Raw genomic sequence first — 20055 nt, 5'->3', positions numbered from 1 at the left:
GCAGCTATAGCAATTAGGCTGAATAGGAGGTACAAGCTGAAAGTGGTGCAGGCCTACGCACCCACATCCAGCCATGATGACCAGACCGTTGAAAGCTTCTATGAGGACGTAGAATCAGCAATGAATAGAGTAAAATCGCAGTACACTGTACTGATGGGCGACTTCAATGCGAAGGTGGGCAAGAAGCAGGCTGACGACCACGCGGTAGGTGACTATGGGATAGGCTCTAGAAATAGCAGGGGAGAGTTATTAGTCGAATTCGCGGATAGAAATAATTTACGGATCATGAATACCTTCTTCCGCAAACGAGAAAACAGGAAGTGGACCTGGAAGAGCCCCAATGGTGAGATTAAAAATGAAATAGACTTCATACTATGCGCTAAACCTGGCATCATTCAGGATGTGGCCGTCCTCGGAAGGGTGCGTTGCAGCGACCATAGAATGGTAAGGTCTAGAATTAGCCTAGACTTGAAGAGGGAACGGAAGAAGCTAGCGAAGAAGAAGACCATTAACGAGTTAGCCGTAAGAGGGAAAGCACAGGAGTTTAGGATAGCGCTGCAAAACAGATACTCGGCTTTAACTGAGGAAGATGATCTTGATGTTCATTCAATGCACGATAACCTGACATCAATAATTACGGAGTGCGCAGTAGAAGTAGGCGGTAGGGCAGTTCGAAAAGATACCGGGAAGCTATCTCAGGTGACGAAAGATCTGATTAAGAAGCGCCAAAACATGAAGGCATCTAACACTACCGATAGAATAGAACTAACGGAGCTATCAAAGTTAATAAATAAGCGCAAGGTAGCCGACATAAGGAAGTTTAATATGGAGAGAATCGAGCATGCTCTAAAGAACGGAGGTAGCCTAAAAACAGTGAAGAGGAAACTAGGCATAGGTAAAAACCAGATGTATGCATTAAGAGACAAGCAGGGCAATGTCATTAGCAATATGGATAAGATAGTTAACGTAGCCGAAGAGTTCTACACAGACCTGTACAGTAGCCAATGTAATCAGAACGCTAATGAGAAAGACAGCAGTGCACAGCAATGCGTCATCCCGCCAGTAACGAAAGATGAAGTAAAGAAAGCCTTAGAAGCAATGAAAAGGGGAAAAGCAGCTGGGGAGGATCAGGTAACAGCAGATCTGTTGAAGGATGGAGGGGACATCGTGCTAGAAAAACTTGCCGCCCTGTATACGCAATGCCTTATGACCTCGACTGTACCAGAAGCTTGGAAGAATGCAAACATTATCTTAATTCATAAGAAGGGAGACGCCAAGGACTTTAAAAATTACAGGCCGATCAGCTTACTATCCGTTGCCTACAAAGTATTTACTAAGGTAATCGCTAATAGAGTCAGGGCAACGTTAGACTTTAATCAACCAAATGATCAGGCAGGCTTTCGTAAAGGATATTCTACAATAGATCATATTCACACCATCAATGAGGTGATAGAGAAATGCGCAGAATATAACCAACCTCTATATATAGCTTTCATTGATTACGAGAAAGCATTCGACTCAGTGGAAACCTCAGCAGTCATACAGGCATTGCGTAATCAGGGGGTAGAAGAGCCTTATGTCAAAATACTGGAAGATATATATAGCAACTGCACAGCTACTATAGTCCTCCATAAAGTCAGCAATAAAATTCCAATAAGGAAGGGCGTCAGGCAAGGAGACACGATCTCGCCAATGCTGTTCACCGCATGTTTGCAGGAGATATTTCGAGGCCTGAATTGGGAACAGTTGGGAATAAGAATAAATGGAGAATACCTAAATAATCTGAGATTTGCTGATGACATTGCCTTGCTGAGTCACTCAGGAGGTGAACTGCAAATCATGATCAATGAGTTAGACAGGCAGAGCAGATCGATGGGTCTAAAAATTAACATGCAGAAAACCAAGGTAATGTTCAACAGCCTAGCAAGGGAACAACAGTTCACAATTGGCAGCGAGAGCCTAGAAATTGTGCCGGAATACGTCTACTTAGGGCAGGTAGTGACAGCTGATCCGGATCATGAGAGGGAGATAACTAGAAGGATAAGAATGGGGTGGAGCGCATATGGCAAATTCTCGCAGATCATGAGTGGCAGTTTACCAATTTCCCTCAAGAGGAAAGTGTACAACAGCATAATCTTACCGGTACTCACCTACGGGGCAGAAACGTGGAGGCTAACGAAAAGAGTTCAGCTTAAGTTAAGGACAGCGCAGCGAGCCATGGAAAGAAAAATGATAGGTGTAACGTTAAGAGATCGGAAGCGGGCAGAGTGGGTGAGGGAACAAACACGGGTTAATGACATCCTAGTCGAAATCAAGAGAAAGAAATGGGCTTGGGCAGGGCATGTAATGCGAAGGCAAGATAACCGCTGGTCTTTAAGGGTAACGGAGTGGGTTCCAAGAGAAAGTAAGCGTAGCAGGGGGCGGCAGAAAGTTAGATGGGCGGATGAGATTAAGAAGTTTGCAGGCAAAGGGTGGATGCAGCTGGCAAAGGATAGGGTTAATTGGAGAGACATGGGAGAGGCCTTTGCCCTGCAGTGGGTGGAGTAGGGCTGATGATGATGAAAGTCAGGTTTTACCTAAAAACAAAAAAAACCCTATGTACTCAGGGTGCCTAGTGCCTCCATACTTAAGACGCTTAGCTACTGCCCTCAGTCACCCCTGATGAAGGAGTCGAGTCGGCTTCGAAACGTTGGGTTAAAGTTAAAATTTTTGGTTGGAGTTGTGCAGTTTATTATGTCTTCAAACCCAACCAGACAGGCAAATCTGTCAAAATATTTAGTTTTCAATCTAGTTTAAGTACCATGACCCCTCCATCCTTCCCAAAACATATGCTCTTACCTGATCCTCACCAACTCATTTCCCCCTTTGCATTACTCTTAAGGCTTTCTTCACTTGCTCTTTTGTTACTGGTGGTATGTCACAGTGCTGTCCGCTACTGCCTCTCATTATTAACGTCCTGATTGCATTGGCTACTCTATAGATTGGTTACTGTATAGAATGACACTGTCTCTTAACGAATACATCTGGTTTTCTAGTGAGAGCTACACTGGGCTACCAGTCGAGCATTTCGCGGTAGCTAGAAGAGGCCAGTTGTGCGCATGTGCCGTTACCACGGCAACCGGAGAGGAGCAGAAGGTGCGCCGCGTTCTTAGTCGCCGCCTTGCCACACGCCCATCTATCACCCGAACCGTGCGTCGCAAGTGCAGCATTGCTTATAAAAGGCGGAGATGTAATGGGCGTCTCTATCACAACGTTTGACATGGATGCAGAGAATGCGAGTCCAGCTGCTTTTTAATGGCGGTATAGACAAGAGAAAATTAACTCTTCCGATCTTGAGGTTGTCGCCTGGCACTTGGCTACTCAGCAAAGAGAGAATGAGTGTAAGAAGGCGGAGAAAGCAGCGGAGACGCCCGAATAGAGGAACGGCTTGCCAAACTGAGATGCCAGACTGCCGAGCGTAATAGATGGCGTTAAGCCGCCGACATGGAGCCCAGTATCTCATTGCTAAACATACAATGACCACAGCAAGCTCAGCCAGGGAAACGTATACCTCTCGATACATATATTCTGGCATAGATGAGCTATGCCACTTCCAATTTTTTGTCTATGGCTAGTTTCCTCGTCACTGCTTTTAGACTACGTCCATTCTTTAGAGCATGCTCAATTCTCTCGATATTGTAACGTACTTGTTGTTGGAGGGTGTTTTAATACATGGTGCTGGTCAAGACGGCACAGCATGAGCGCTAAATCACCGTCTTCCAGGTCAGCCACATGCCACCTGGCAATACTATAGTCGGATACAACTCAAGTCTGGCGCGAAGCTCCGGCCCACATTCAGGACCTCTCCACACAATTCTTCCACAACAAAACGTAATCTGTCGTTAAAACTTTTCTCGTTACATAAAGAAAAAGCTACTAACAAGGAAAATAATTGTAAGCTGTAGAGTTTTGAAAACGTGGCTTGTTTGCTGTAGTCAGTGAAAAGCTGATTTAGTTTACTATTTTGATTGGCCAGCGGAGTAATACAATACACCGCGGATCATGACCCACTGTTAGCAACCGCTTTCTTTTCTTTTTTAGGTTGTGTCCGACTATAGGTGGCACTATTGCCCCTTCCGAGAAAGAGAAGCATTGTCGTGATGCTGACAGCATTGCGGTCGACAGAAGGCTAAAATTGAAAATAACCGGTGGGAGGGGGGAGAGTGAGCAAAGGATTCCAGCTGAAGCGTGTTACGACTTCAACATGTTTGCTTGCCGTTACCGTGTATAGAACGGCTTAAGCCGCACAAAGTGCACAATGCCAAGAGCTGAGCTGTTGGCGTCATGGTTGCATGGCAATGTCCGGAAGCACTTGATAGTCGACATCACTGACGCACCGTAGCACTCTTTAAGGGCCAAACTAGCGCCACAGTAGTTTCTCAGACAAGCGGTGGCAATGAACAGGAGTCCATATGCAGATTTGGTCGCCGGGTTTGCAGTCAACCCGGCGATAGCAAAGGTTGTAGTGGCGTGCACCTGTGCTGTGATGTTGCCGGGTCTGCACGTGGGCCAGCCGACTGCCTTCTTCAGCTTGTTGGGCAAATTGTTGGGTGCCTGGGATGAGTTGGGCATCATCTGGGCACAAGATCAGGCATACTATCTACCTCACATCTGTACACGAGGTCAAACGGCGTGAAGCGCATAATTTCCTCCAGGGGGTGATGTTGGCGAAGGTGACATAAGGCAGGACTTCATCCCAAGCTTTGTGCATCTACATACATTGACAGCATGTCCGCGATGGTTGTGTTCAATGAATGATAGGTCGACTGAGAAATCAATTAACTGCGGCCTAAACGCTGATCATCTGTCAGTAATTGTGTATGAAAGGCGCCAAGCCGCAAGACGTTGTGCTTGAAAAACTCCGTGATATCAGAAGCTGTACTACGAGGGATTGCCATGGCTTTGGCATAGCGAATGAAATAGTCTGTGCCAGCTATAATCCGATTGTTTCTGGTCCGCAACAAAGGGAAAGGGCTGAGGAGTCCATACCTGTTTGGTCGAAAGGAGCGCGAGTGGCTGTAATGGGCTTAAATGATGGCGTCTTCCGGTGCTCGCATTCTCTGGAGCTTTTAATGTAACGTTTGACAGCGCCGGTGAGCCCCGGCCAGTAGTACATGCTCCGCACTGTGACGAGCGTTCGTGAGAAAACGCAAGTGGCCACATGTGGGCTATTGTGGCAAGTGAAAAGTGCGTCAGCATGAATATCAGCTGGAATTACGAGATGGTAAGCTCTATTGTGGCCTCGAGTTGTACAGGAGACCATGCCGCAGACAGAAGGAGCTGAGATAGAGAGAAGTGTCAAGATAGATTCGTATTGTTGCCTTCAAGGTGGTCAATGATAGGGTGAATGTCCGCATCCGCCTGCTGCTGGGTCATCAGATGGTGTGCGAGCCAGTGTTTCCACGTGTTCGTGTTTACGGCCTGACTTTTATACAGTAGTGATGTCAAATTCCTGGAGCCGTAAGCTCCATCGTGGCAGGCGCCCAGATGGTTCTCGCAAATTTGCCAGCCAGCGTAGATAGTGATGATCAGTTACGAAAGGGCAATTTTATGATGGCCCGCATGGCCACAAGACATTCTTTCTCAGACTTAGAGTAATTGCATTCGGCGTAAGAAAGAGTGTGGCTAGCATATGTAGGAACCCTCTCAAGGCCATCTTGGTGTCGGACAAGGACAGCATGAAAACCGATGTTGCTGGCATTGGTGTAAACCTCGGTGTTGGCATCTTCTTTGAAGTGTGCAAAAACGGGAGATGCTTGAAGGTGCTGGCGTAGCATGGTGAAAGCAGTGTGTTGCTTGGTGGCCCACACAAAGGAGATATTACTAGTGAGGCACGTCAACGGCTCTGTAGTTGTGAAGTCAGCAATAAAGTGCCAGTAATCCGCACAGAGACTCGGGAAGTGCTTGAGGGCTTTCTTGTCAGTAGGAATGGGAAAATGTGCGATGGCGGCAGTCTTCTCGGGGGTCCGGCCGCATTCCTTCAGCTCTCACAACGTGACCAAGAAGTTTGAGGTCTTTCTAACTGAAAGGGCACTTCTGGAGCTTCAGGTCTGCCGACCGGAGGCCTTCGAGGACAGCCTGCAGTCGCTGGGGATGCTCATCAAGTGTTTTCAGAAAACGATGACACCCAAGTACACAAGACAGATTTGGTGCTTGACACCTGTGAGGACAGTGTCTATCATACGTTGAAACATGAAAGGGGTGCTGCACAAGCTGAAAGAAAGCACTTTGAATTCATAGAGGCCATGTGGTGTCACAAAAGCGGTGTTCTTGTGGTCCCTTTCACCTAGTTCAGTTTTCCAATAGCCGCTTTTCCAAGTCGACTGAGAAACACTTAGTGCAACACAATTTGTCCAGCGTGTCATTGCGCGGCAACGGGTAGACGTCCTTATCGGTCACACTGTTCAGTTTTTGATGGTTGACACAAAACCGCAGAGCAGCGTCGTCCTTTTTAGCCAGGATGACAGGCAAATATCACGGGCTTTGGGAAGGTTTAGCTACTCCATTGTCGAGCATCTCCTGAACTTGCGATCCTTAGCGGAAACATGAAGTGATGGGTGTTTGGCGAACCTGCGAAGAACCAAATCACAGCTTGAATTCGAGCAGTGGTTGCTCCAAGGCCAGCCGTTGTTCCCCGGACAGGTGGCAGTTGATGTAGACGTTATCAAGGTAGGGCTCGTCAGTGCCTGCTGCAGCGGATGCAAAGCAGAAGCGATACTAGTTCCAGGAAAAGCGTGCCGGTGCTCATTATAAAGATTAGTGAAAAGGATCGCAGACTGGCCACCATGAAGCGTCAGTAGGCTGTGAGCAGCGCAGATGCCCTGAGTCAGCAGGAGTGAATGGTTAGCCTCTTACTGCTTCAGCATCATGCAAGTTGTCGTAGGTCACTTCGTATAAAATACTGCTCCGTGGTGGCAATGTGACGATGTCTCCAGAGATGCAAAGCGTGGCACTATGGCAGCAAGAGCTGGTCAGTTGGGTGGTCATGCCGCTCGAAAAGGTAATAATTTGTTGTAGATGATTGCACCATACTTCTGCACAGTCAAAGCCGATAATCAGATCCCAGGAGCAATCGCACAGAACGACGCAACTGAAAACGTAGATCCATTAATTTGATTGCCAGCTGTGCAAATACCCTTTACGGTAACGAGATGACCACTATCGAATCGAAGAGTCAGCCCCAGTGTCCACTAATGCACAGTCTATGTGACCGTTGAGAATAACCTCTGCCTAAAGAAACACGATTGTCTGGTTTGGACGAGGGTGCCATCAGTTCGTGTTCGCAGTGTAGCAGCGACGGCGGTAGGTCTTCAGCGCAGCGACTCCTAGCAACTTCGCCCCCTGAAGGTTGATGGTCTCAGTTTTCCCGGCGAGGTCTGGACGATGGACCCTGTGCCGCTCCCAGAGAGCTGTGCGGGGTCAGCGAAGATGATCATAACTAACGTGGTACACGGGATAGAAATATGCTACACTGAATTGATATAAAGGGTCAGTCGCTGTTCCGCAAGGAAGTCTTCAATGGCAGGGGGTTGGTGGCCAAACTGGGGTCTCGGAGAATTGGTGCGACAACCCTGCAGGCTGAGGCGTCAGTAAGAGCAATAGCGGTACAGGTGGTCTGGTTCTCCGCATTGAAAGCAATGTGGCCAGCTGTCAGGTGTGCACCAGATGTCGGCCTTCCACACGGATGCTTCGCGATCAGTGTTGGCACTGAGGGCAGCATAGCAGGATGGGTTGCATGAATCGGTGCTGATGAAGTGGGAACCAAATGCTGCACAACCTTACCATAGGTGGTAGTCTCCCGGTGGACGTGGTGTTTCCACAATAGAGCCCGGGATGCCTGCTGCACCTTTTTGCAAACGAGCGCAGATGAAACCCAGCGTAAGCTGCGAAACTTGCGAAGCTCTTCACGCACAATGGTGCGAATCAGATTGCGCAAATTGTTACGGCGGCTCATGGTGTTGGCAAACGATGCGGTTACTGCAGCAGCATGCACTGGCTGCTTTTATGTCGTGAACAAATGAAAATGACCCCAGGTGGCTAAAGATAACTATGTTCTGTGCTTGGCAGGCCTTAGCACCTCATGGCTTTGGTGCATTTACTGCTCAAGCATTGTTTGATTGTACATAAAGGCTCTTTGGCTCATCTAGCTTTTTTAGTCATGCTCATCACAGACTTTTCTTCTGTCATCTGCCTTTTGCTTGGGCAAAATATAGACTGACTGATTGAATAAATGTAGTAGTGCATGCATTGCGGTAAATGTTTTTTGGCAGCATAGTTAATCATGTTCTTAGCAGCCATATGAGGATAAAACAAAAAATTTGCAATAAATGCATTTCGACGGTAAGCATCGAAATACGAGAACTCTTCTTGCTGTTTTCCTGCCCATTCATGTAGTCCCAGTAAGTAGAACACAAAGTAAAGAAAAATGACAAGGTACTGACTAATGTCCGTGCTGCACACATATGTACACGCTGTTGCACCGAGTGGTGACGGCCACTATGGCTTGATGGGCCTGCTTCTTGTGGCACCGTTATTCCGCACTAAAAAACATGATTGGCAAACAAGCTCTGGTCGCGCTTTTGGCCGTGGTATCAAGATCTAAATAGTTCTTGCATCATGATCTCAAGGCAGGATGTGAATTGTTCTTTGTTAAGAGAAATTTCAAGCCAGCTGAAAGCAATGTTAAACATTGCACCGGAATCCTTTCTGTACGTAGGTTATGTGCGGCTTGAATTCCAGCAGTCCTGCATTGTGCGGGACCCCAACACCTAGGTTCTCGTTTAGTTTCTGGGACATCTTTTTGCCTTTTGAAAGTTCAGCCAAAATGGTCTTTGGCTGAACCGTATGTCGCCTGAAAAGAAATTTGTGTTCGACAAGCTGTACTAGGTGCAAATCGGACACAGAAAGGAGGGCCACAAAGCATACGACGAGGTGGATTATATTCCGTTTCATACATCAGGTGCAACGTTGTGAAAGGTACAGAAGTATTCCATGCGTAGAAATAAGGGAGGTGTGTTACTCCGCACTTGTTCTGTGACCGAGTGGTCTAAGGCATGAGAAAATGACACTGTGTCGTCAGCAGTAATAGTGCATTTAATTGGGTTCATGGCGAATGTGGGATGTAGTAATCTTCGATATTGTTATTGCGCTACTCATAATTTACATAAACAAGAACAACACATACAGACGGCATCGGGTAATCTGGCAGCGCATTGCTCCAAGTGCAAAAACTGTAAGCCATTGCTTGATAGCACCACTGTCATCCTTAGATCCCAAGATAAAATGCAAAGGGAGCTTTATGAAGCATTTCGCATGACGTCTGAGAAGGAAGGCACTTGCGTAAGCGACCCTTTGGGAGCGCTGACGAAGCGAGAGATTGACTTTTTAAGGAAGTGAAAAGACTGCATCCTCCACACATGCCTGTCAGCAGAAGATTAGACAACCCATCTCTATGAAGCTACCTGTTTTTGTGTCCCTTCTTTTCTCATCTTAACAGTTCATATAAATCGAATTTCCCAAGCAATAAAATCAGTTGATAGTTTGCGCCCTGTCTGTATGTGTCGTTCTTGTTTGTGTAAACCATGAGTAGCGCAATAGCAATGTCGAAGATTACAAACCAACTAGGCCCATTCGAAGCTCTTCTTGGATGTAGTAAGCCTGCAGGCAAAGCATTTCCTATGTTATAGTGTCTACTACTTTTTGGTCGTGGGTGTAGGCACTGCAAAGAAGAGCGGTAGCTTTGATTCGTTGCACTTGATGTATGAAACAGCATAGTCATGAAGCATAAATGGCTGTCGGCCTGCTACGAGCCTGGCTTGTCCAAGTCCTCGGGTAGCTCCAAGTCCTCGGAGGGGGTGTAGCTTGAAAGCAGTACAAGATCACAATGCTCGCTACGCCACAAGTTGTTATCAATGTGCAAGCAGAGTCTCAGGTGGAGGCGATCAAATGTTTCCTAGCAGTGGGAATCATATTCTCATATTACTAAGAGGCATACTTTTTTAACACAACAGTGTGGCCTAGGCACGTTGGTATGCATCCCTGGTGAAAAACGGGGTTCCATATCTGTTCGGTACCCGCCACGGTGGCTCAGCGGTTAGGGCGCTCAACTCCTAATCCGGAGTTCCCGGGTTCGAACCCGACTGCGGCGGCTGCGTTTTCATGTAGGGAAAACTCTAAGGCGCCCGTGTGCTGTGTGATGTCTGTGCACGTTAAAGATTCCCAGGTGGTCGAAATTAATCCGGAGATCTCCACTGCAGCACCTCTTTCTTCCTTTCTTCTTTCACTCTCTCATTTATCCCTTCCCTTACTGTGCGTTAAAGATGTCCAATGGTATACGAGACAGATAGTGTGCCATTTCCTTTCCCCAAAAATCAATTATTATTATTATTATATCTGTTTGAGCTGTTTTTCATATGATGTAGGTTACGAGCGTATACTACGAGTATGTGAGATAATAGAGGCACAAATTAAGAGATTAGTGATTAAATTAGTAGCAAAATGCGTGTATGCGAACATGGTTTGGCAAGGTGCTGTGAAGACAGTGGCCATTAATGTTGCATCATACCCTTAAACGGTAACTGAAAAGGGGTAAAAATAGGTGATCGTAATGATGTATACTGAATCACGTATCATCCTTCCCTGAAAATGTTTCATCTAGGCTCTGTAGCTCTTCAGATATCTGCAGTTAAAAATGACCTCTGCGTTTTCCCTCTCAAATCACGCGCAGAGTGAAGTTCAGAAATAATCACATTATAGACATGTGCTGCACTCCACCCGCAATGCATTACCAGGCAATTCTGCACACTTGGTTATTTTTTTAACAGTGTTAGTTCTTACTACTTCCAATTGCTTGTTTCGTGTCTGCTCTCAGATTTCAAGATGCGGGGCTAAATAGCGTGATCATAGCTGTAACACCTCAATTCAGCAAAATGTGACACCCCACTACGTGATCACGCGCGCGTGCAGTTGCCGAGCCGGCACAGCGGCTGGATTATATCCTATACTGGCGTTCTGCTATATGTGTACCGTCTGAGCGGGCGCCAAGACTGATGCTACTTGGGATCACCTTTGGCGATAAAATCGTGGCCCACCTGTTTGAGACAGAGGGTTCAGAGTGTGGCAAATAGAATGGCATGAGTCGGCACACAAAGTTGTTAGTGTATTTTAAACCCGGTGTATGTGGGGGATTCGTACCCATAACCTTTGGTCTTCGAAACCATATTGGAGGCAGCTTTTAGAGGGCGGTGATGGGTGAACCAGTGGTTGCAGAAGGATGCGAGCGGCACCGAACGAATCATCGTTGCTTGGTGTACACATTGGTATCCAAATTTGTCGAAAGCATAGGTGAAAGCAACTTAGCTAATGCTCTTCATTTGATTTCGCATTGGTAAATCATTCTTTAGTTTTTCTCTTTGCCGCCTGCTGCCCCACTGCGGTTAGAAAGCAAACGAGAGTGGGAAGGGCACACAATGCATTCGCCAGGGCCAGGCAAGCACCTCGCCTTCTTCGCTGCGGCTCTGGTGAACTAGTGACGGCGTTCCCTGACTGCCGTGCTGTGCAAAAACTGGGATTTTTAATGATGTGTTGTAAACAGTCAGCTTCTTTTTGAGGACTTGAGTGCACCCTGCACACCCAAGTATATCCCCTACATAATTGCACGCATTTCATAGCCACCTTGTTAAACACTCTCAGGGATCCTTTAAAGGTAGACGTGAAGCGTCCCCATTTTTTTAAGTGGGGCTTATTGTCCCAAGGCAACTCTAGCAATGAGGCACGACACAGTGGAATACTGATAATTTCTGCTGTCATGGTATCTCGCCTTTCACATCTCCTAAAATGTGGCCACTATGGCTGGCATCGAGTCAGCCTTGCCCAGTTCCCTAAGCACTGAACCATCACGGCAGGGCTGGACATGCTTTTCAGCCAAACACCATTATTTAAAGATAAGCATTTCCAGCGGCACATCCAAGTGCCATATCCACTACCTATAGATTAAGAGAAATTTTGCCCGCACGTCTGTGTGTAACGGAATTTTTTTTCAAGCACTATGCATTCAGTGCAATAGTGCCTGTAGTTGATGCAAGGATTTCTGGTGTGCTTAAAAGTTATATGGTGGCTGCCTTTAGTATATCGTGCTGTATGCCTGCGTTTTCAGCTTTTGATTTTTCATAGCTTGCATTAGGTTGCTAGACTTTTGAAACGTATGGCAGCCATAACTCACACAACTGTACTGCACCGCTTTTAAAAGGCAAGGTAGGTTATAGTTGGTAACACCAGAACAGTTAAAATATGTCACATATGAAGTCAAGCAGGTGCTGGGGTAGGTGGGCCTTAAGCACTTTGAGTGAGCCTTGAGCGATCACTTCTAGCCCATGTTCTGATGGCTTCCTTACATCTTGAACTTCAGCTAAAGGGTTAGCAAATCAAGCTTGCTCAGTGTATAATATCTCTTCATTAAATATGTGCATTTGTATTTTTGTTTGCAGATTTTGCAGCCTGGAAGGAAATGGAAGAAATGAAGGAGAAAGTGAACTTCATAGCATCTAGTGTGCCTAAGAGTTCATTCTCAGGAGTAATGCAGATGTACCTGTTGTGCAATAGGTCAGGAATGCATGTGAAAACTGGAGAAGGGAAGCGGCAGCCAAAGTTAGTGGGCAGTGTGAAGTGCAACAAGCACTGCTTTGCAACTATGGCTGTCACACAAGAAGGTGAAAACGTAACTGTTGAGTACCAGGCTGAGCATTATGGTCATGATAAAAGTGTGAAGCATCAGCGCTTGACATCCACCTAGAAGAATGCCATAGCAGCAAAACTAAGCCTAGGAGTCCCTAGTAAAAGAATTTTGCTGGATGCACACGCAACTGGTGGAGATGAATTGAATGTGCTCCATACTTTGAACAGGCACGATGTTTACAATGTAAAGCGCAAGTTTCATATTGGATATGAGGAGCAGAAAGACCCAGATGAGTTTGTCAGCATGAGGATGTGGATAGATGAGCTTCAAGAAACCTCAGCTTTGCTGTATGCTGATAAAGAGCTGCTTACAGAACAAGGCATAGGGAGGTTTAAAATGGCTCTTATGAATAGCACTCAGAAGGAGTTCCTGCTCGAATATGGTAAGAAAAGTGTGTCCATAGACTCGACTCATGGCACTAATTCTCATGGCCTCCAACTAACAACATTGCTTGTAATTGGCAAAGATTGGTCAGGGATTCCATGTGCCTACCTGCACTCAAAAAGTACTACGGAAGAAACTATGGTTGCTTTTTTTCAGGCAATCAAAGCAGACTCTGTGAGGCACTCTGCACTGAGCTCTTCATGTCAGATGGTGCGCCAGCATATTACAATGCTTGGGCAAGGGTAATGGGGAGCCCCCAGAAACGCGTGCTCTGTACTTGGCATGTGAAGCATAATTGGAACTCTCATGTCAGTAAAGTAAGTGGCAGAGAAAACCAGAAAGTGGTCAAGGAAACTCTGCAAACATTGATGCTTTGCCCAAGCGTGCCAGAATTTGAGGCTATTCTTGCAAAATTTCTGGCATCAAAATCTGTGGTTGAGCTCAGTCCCTTTATTGAGCACTTTGAAAAATATTATGCAAACCGTCCAGAGCAATGGGCACTCTGCTATAGGGAGGGTAGCAACCTCACTACTAACAACCATTTGGAGAGTATGCATAATGACTTGAAGACTGTTTACTTGCAGAGGCTGCAGTGCAAGCGGTTAGACAAGCTGTTGATTACTTTGCGGCAATTCACTAATGAACGGCTCCTGAAGCAGCTTGTTTCTGAGGTGAGGCCCAAGGCAGACCACCGCACAGCTGACAACTTCAAGAGGCATTGTGCAGGTGTAACTATATCGAAATCTAGCGTTCGCAAAACACTTGACGGTGCCTGGCTTGTGGAGTCTCAATCCTTAAGACAACATCAGTACACAGTAGTAAAGGGATGCACGGCATGCACAGGTTGCGGGATGAGCTGCCAGGAATGCAACATTTGTATCCACAGTTTCCATTGTACATGCAGTTACTTCGGGAACAGCTTGAGTTTGTGCAAGCACATTCATGCTGTTGTACAATGGGAACTGGAACAAAATTTTGGGTTTCAGGGCCCACATGATGAAGATGGAGCCCCTCCCTCAACTTCTGTGCTTACTAGTTCATTTCCATTGGACGAGCCTCAGGCACTTCCTGTTAGCATTCAGGCTGATTCTATCCCTCAGCCACAAAATTCTAACCTGGAAGGCGTTTGCACCCTGACTGCAGCTATTCTACAAGACCTCATGAACAAAGAGGCCCCAGTTGATCCGTCAAGGGTAGAATTTGTGATGAAGAAACTTCACGAAGTTAGGCAAGCTGTTATACAATTCCCAGACAAGCAGCCATCACTACCGAAGTCCACTCCTAGTAACAAAAAACTAGAGAAGCAGCCAGATTATTGGCCCAGAAAGAACCGCACCTCTGCATCTGCTTCGTCTGCATGCTTTCCAGCACCGACGGTTTTGCAGCAGGACTACTTAAAACAAATGCTTCTCGATGATGTAGAGGTTCCTGTTATTCATACCAACAGTGACCATGAATTTTAGTGCTTTACGCAGTTCAAGCATGCAGTTCAGTGTCATAATAACTTTGCTCTAATTATAACACATGCTGCAGGAAGTAGTTTCGGCTTACATCGCGCCTCGTTTTACTGGGAATTAAATAGGGGGAAATGTATACTGAGGTTTTTTATGATATATGTAGTCGTGTGTTGCTCCAACCTCCAGATTTTCGGTACGGACTGCCTGTGCATTCCTGTGCAGCATATAATGATGATGCAGTGTAGCTGTAAATTTTATTAGGAATAGCTCTTGTTTATTCCACTAACCACCAGGTCTGCCCATTATTGCAACATGTAATTGCACAGTGTAAATGAGCACACTGCTCTGGTACGAAGTAACATGGATGGTGCGCACGTAAGGTGCCAACATTGCTCATGTAGGCTGTCTGGGTAGAAATAGTGTTGTGCTGAATAAAACAATAGGAACAGTCATATCCTTCAGGCTGCGTATTCTTCCAGTAGTGTGGTAATCAGGTGTTCTCGAGCGTAATAGAGTGCGTTGCAGATTATGCATAGTGGTGGTCTGCTCTGAACGCTGGTAGTATGTGTTGCTAAACTAGTCGTCTGCAGGTTTATAGAGTAGTGTTACATGGAATGGGGCTCTGTGTCGAGTAACGATGCAGTCTAGTACGGTGGTAGCATGGATGGTGCGTGAGTGAGAGCGCCTCCATTGCTTCTCGTATGGCCTGCTCAGGCAGTCAAGTGTTCTGTAGCATAAAACAGTGGGTTACAGATTGTGCATAGTGGTGGTCTGCTCTGGACGCAGGTAGTGTGTGTGTTGGCAAGCTAGTAGTCTGCAGGTTTATAGACTAGCGTTGCTTGGAATGGGACTCAGTGTTTAGTAGCGATGCAATCTGGTACGGTGGTAGCATGGATGGTGCGTGAGTGAGAGCCCTCCATATCTACTCGTATGGCCCGCTCGTGCAGTCAAGTGTTCTGTAGCATAAAACAGTGGGTTGTTGTACATTGTGGATAATGGTGGCCTGCTCTGGATGCTGGTAGTGTGTGTTGCTAAGCTAGTCGTCTGCAGGTTTATAGACTAGTGTTGCTCGGAATGGGGCTGTGTCGAGTAGCGAGGAAGTCTGGTACGGTGGTAGCATGGATGGTGCGTGAGTGAGGCACCTCTGCCATTATAGTGTTTGTGTTCAGTAAGGCCTCTAAATACTTGTGTGCTATACTGGTGTGCTTTCGATTTCAGCAGGCACTACAAGTGCCCCAGCATAATGCTGCATCTGGCACAAGAGCTTAAAAGCGGTTGAAGTACAAAAAGGTTTGAAATGCGGGCCAGTCGGTACATTGCAACTTGAAAAAAAAAACAGTCACAAGGTACAAGAGAAAGAGTGTTCACGCCACGACTGGTCATTGTGGCGTGAACACTCCTTTTGTCTCTTGTGACTGGTTTTTTCAAGTTGAAGTACGAAGCCAAACTGATTTTGCCAAGCTTTTGTTCGGTAGGAGAGGTGCTTGCACCCGCGGACCAACAGGTGTTTCAGAAATGATCGACCACTTTGTCTTCATTACATGTCATAAACGCATCATTTATCCAGCTATGTTTATTTAAACATATGTAGGCATCATTCGCTTTCAACATATGTGCCCTAAGCTTTATGATTTAGGTATCTGTCGTGCACTTTTTGGTTTGGACGCGGCTGACCCCAACCATGGCTCCCCTAATGGAGTTACCTTCACCCCATTACAGCAGAAAGAAGTAGTAGTGGCAAAGTGCTGTGTGAAAGTGAGCAAGGCATCAGGAGTGAGGTGATTGAGGGAAGAGAGTCAACCAAACACGGATGCCAACCAAAGTGACATTCACACCGCTGCAGCAGAAAGAAGCATTGGCAGAGTGGAGTGTGAAAGTGCGTGAGGGTTCCGGGTGAGGTGACTGGGGGAAAAGAGCTTCCACGAGAGTCAACTTATTTAGCTGGCGCAAGATTGACCGCAACCACGATCACCAACCATTTTCACCTGCACCCCACGGCAACTGGAAGGCCAAGGAGTGGCAAAGTTGTGTGAAAGTGTGCCACTGCCAAGCACTCCTGGGACTATAAGTTGGTGACGACACCACATCACCCTTCACAACTTGTTTTCCGAAAGGGCCACTGCCTTTGAGAACCGCTGTGTTGTGTGCATGGACTGCCGCTGCGCCGCGATCATTGTGTGTTTTTAAATTCGTATTCAGTGCGAACATTTCGATTCATTCTAATTATTATCTGACATTCTTAATCCTAACCACTAGTGTATGTGTTCAATTTGCATCTAGTTCAGCGGCAGACTGTAAATGTATATAGTGCTCTGTCATCCGTAATTGTAATCACTTGTACGTATGCAGATTACACACATACAAGTGATTACAATTACAGACGATAGAGAGCACTATATACACGTGTTTACAGTATCTATCACATGGCAGTCTTTGATTAATGTAGTATGGTTTTTTATTTGCCTGCGTGTGTGTCTTCATAGAAATATATGTGTTGTTTTTACCTGAATTTGTGGCTGTGTCCCATTCACAACGCGTCAAACTCCACCCCCTTCCGGCATGGTTTGGCAAGGTGCTTCGCATTTCTGCTGAGCTGCGAGAGCACATATGCATGGTGGAACACAGGTCAGCATATTCACAAATGCCTTCATTCTGCCTCACACTCAGGCTTGCGAGTGGAAGGTTTGCTGTGCACTTTTGTGACGGCTATACGTGTTTAGTTGAAGGCAAGGATGAGTCGCGTTAACACGTTTTGGCGGGCTAGTTGGTTAAGCATCTTGAACAAACAGCGCGAACAAAGACGAGCACAAAAGACAAGAAAGCGAACGACACGGCGCTGACTAACAACTGAGGGTTTATTGCTGATCACACAAGTATAAATACATGGATGTCGGCAATGAGGGAAAGGTTTACAAAGTGCAAAAAACGAAAAAACAAAACGTAAATGTGACAACAGCAACATAAGCACGCTAGAAATCAGCAGAGATTATCAACCCCCAGGAGTGACAGCTCTTTTTGCAGAAGTGTTAGCGAAGGGGTACTTATACATGCATTTCCCTGCTTGAATATGTTGTATGCCTCGATAATTTCCCTCGCAGTTTTTTCCCGATTTTTGGCAATGACCTTGGTTTCATGATATAGCGGTACGCACTGTTTTTTCTCTTTCTTTGCCCAATCACAATCCCGGCAATGAATGCCGAGATGACCTGAAACTACTTTTGACACTTTATAGCTGTGTTCGCTCAGCCTTTTATTTATGCAACGTCCCGTCTGTCCAACGTACTGCCCTCCACAAGGCAGAGGGATGTTATAAACAACCCCCTTATCACAAGGAACGAAGCGTGACTGGTGCTTAGTTGTGCAATTCGCCACTTTTCCTTTGAACTCATTAACAGATCGGCACAAACCGGCCAGACGATCAGGCGCGGAAAACACAACATCAACACCTGCTTTTTTCCCCACTTTTTTCAGGGAGTGTGAAATTCCATGTAGATATGGAATCACAGCGACACGTTTGCGGTTGTTGTCCGATCCCTGGCCGTCTCGTGTAGCTGGTTCTGACTTGCTCTTCTTTAGGGCCGACTCAGCTACTGACGTGATAAGTTCTAGTGGGTACCCTGCCGAAAGCAATCTTTTTACCTGGTGTGATACGCTGGAATGCATTCTGTGGTGGCAGGATTTTGTTAATGAGCTGTTCAAACAGGATCCTATGATACCCCTCTTAGTGAGCTTGGAATGGCAAGAACCATAGGGAAGAAGGGGCTTGTTACCTCGGGGTTCGAAAGCCCAGCAAACGTGGCTAGGAGTGAAGTACAGGCCAAGGTCTAGAAACTTGATGTGGTTGTGAACAGGGGTTTCATAAGTGATCTCAAGGGGGGAGAGAGTGTCAGAAAAAATGGACAGACTACGAGACACCTCCGTTTCAAACTCCAGTCCAGAGCACTTGATAATAACAAGGTAGTCGTCGACAAATCTAAATGTTTTTACGACCTTGGTTTTCCCAAGGCGTCCGTTGAGAGCACGGTCGCATCTGGCGAGATAAATGTCACTGAGTATGGGAGCGATACAGGAGCCTATGCATATGCCGTTTTTTTGAATGAAGATGGAAGAGTTCCACTCAGTGAAAGTTGATTGCAGGTACAAGGAAAGCAGATGCAGAAATCTTGCTACGGAGATACCGGACGCGTTTTGAAAGGCAACCACGCCATGTCGGTCAATGCATTCACTGACACTAGTTAGCAGTTCGTCATGGGGAATCGAATAGTACAAGTCTTTCACGTCAATAGAAAAAGCTAAAAGTTCATCAGCATTGTGCGTCGTCAGGAAATCAGTTACTTGGTTCGAATTTTTTACCTGGAAAGGATCGTCAACAGAGATTACGGCGAGTTGCCGCTTAATGAATTCAGCGAGGCACTTCTGCCAAGTACCCCGCTCTGAGACTATCACACGAAGCGGGCATTCAGGCTTGTGCGTTTTGGCGGAAAAGAACATATTAAGACTTGGTTTATCGCTATTCGCAATGTCCTGAGCAAGCTTAGTGAGGTTGTAATCGTTGCAAAGTTTTTTTGCACGGCCCCTTGCCTTCTGTAAAGATGCCGTACTGCATTCCCTGAACACGGCACACACAGCTTCGCCTGCTTTTGACAGGAAACGATCGTTGGGCAATACAACAAACCCCCCTTCCTTATCCGACTGTAACAGAGTTAGAGACTTGCCCCTCAGAAAATCAACAGTCTCTCTTACGGGCAAGCGCCTGGGATCCTTCCTTGGTCTTGACAGGACGTCCACGCCATCCAGAGTGCACCTGTCCCGATCAGCTGGGCTGGCTCTGGAGGAAACCGCTCGGACCATGGAAAGCAGCTCAGGGATGTTCTTCCGTGGTTCTACGGCGAACTTGGGTCCGCACCCGAGTACACAGCGGACGTTGTCAGGAAGTTCAACATCGCCAAGAACATGGACGGTGCTCTCCGGCTGGGGCCGCCTATTGTTCTCCATTTGCAGAAGCCGGGGAAGCAGCAGATGCCATAGCCATTCTGTGGTCGTGTCAGCAATCCGGAGGTATTGCCGCCACTGGTGTTGGAGCGTAGGCCGAGCGAGCAAACTGCGTAGCAGTTCTCAATACAGGCGAGCTTGGCGCAGGATTTTGCGCTCCGAATGGCAGCGCCAAGCTCGCCTGTATTGAGAACTGCTACGCAGTTTGCTCGCTCGGCCTACGCTCCAACACCAGTGGCGGCAATACCTCCGGATTGCTGACACGACCACAGAATGGCTATGGCATCTGCTGCTTCCCCGGCTTCTGCAAATGGAGAACAATAGGCGGCCCCAGCCGGAGAGCACCGTCCATGTTCTTGGCGATGTTGAACTTCCTGACAACGTCCGCTGTGTACTCGGGTGCGGACCCAAGTTCGCCGTAGAACCACGGAAGAACATCCCTGAGCTGCT

The 20055-nt window shown here is 46.8% G+C and overlaps 1 protein-coding gene across 1 annotated transcript in view; it reads left to right on the top strand.

Annotated features, from left to right (window-relative positions):
- Positions 1–19641, top strand: part of LOC144112344 (uncharacterized) — a 35389-nt gene extending 15748 nt beyond the window's left edge. The window contains exons 2-4 of the mRNA XM_077645201.1: positions 12525–12799; positions 13741–13827; positions 19393–19641. Of these exons, the coding sequence (XP_077501327.1) occupies positions 12525–12799; positions 13741–13827; positions 19393–19641 (611 nt within the window). The remainder of the gene's footprint in view (positions 1–12524; positions 12800–13740; positions 13828–19392) is intronic.
- Positions 19642–20055: the final 414 nt, after the last annotated feature.

The sequence above is a fragment of the Amblyomma americanum genome, unplaced genomic scaffold (genome assembly GCF_052857255.1).
Source record: "Amblyomma americanum isolate KBUSLIRL-KWMA unplaced genomic scaffold, ASM5285725v1 scaffold_65, whole genome shotgun sequence".
Classification (NCBI taxonomy): Eukaryota; Metazoa; Arthropoda; class Arachnida; order Ixodida; family Ixodidae; genus Amblyomma; species Amblyomma americanum.
Note: the sequence above shows the minus strand (reverse complement) of the source record. Positions and strands in the feature narration are given on the sequence as shown.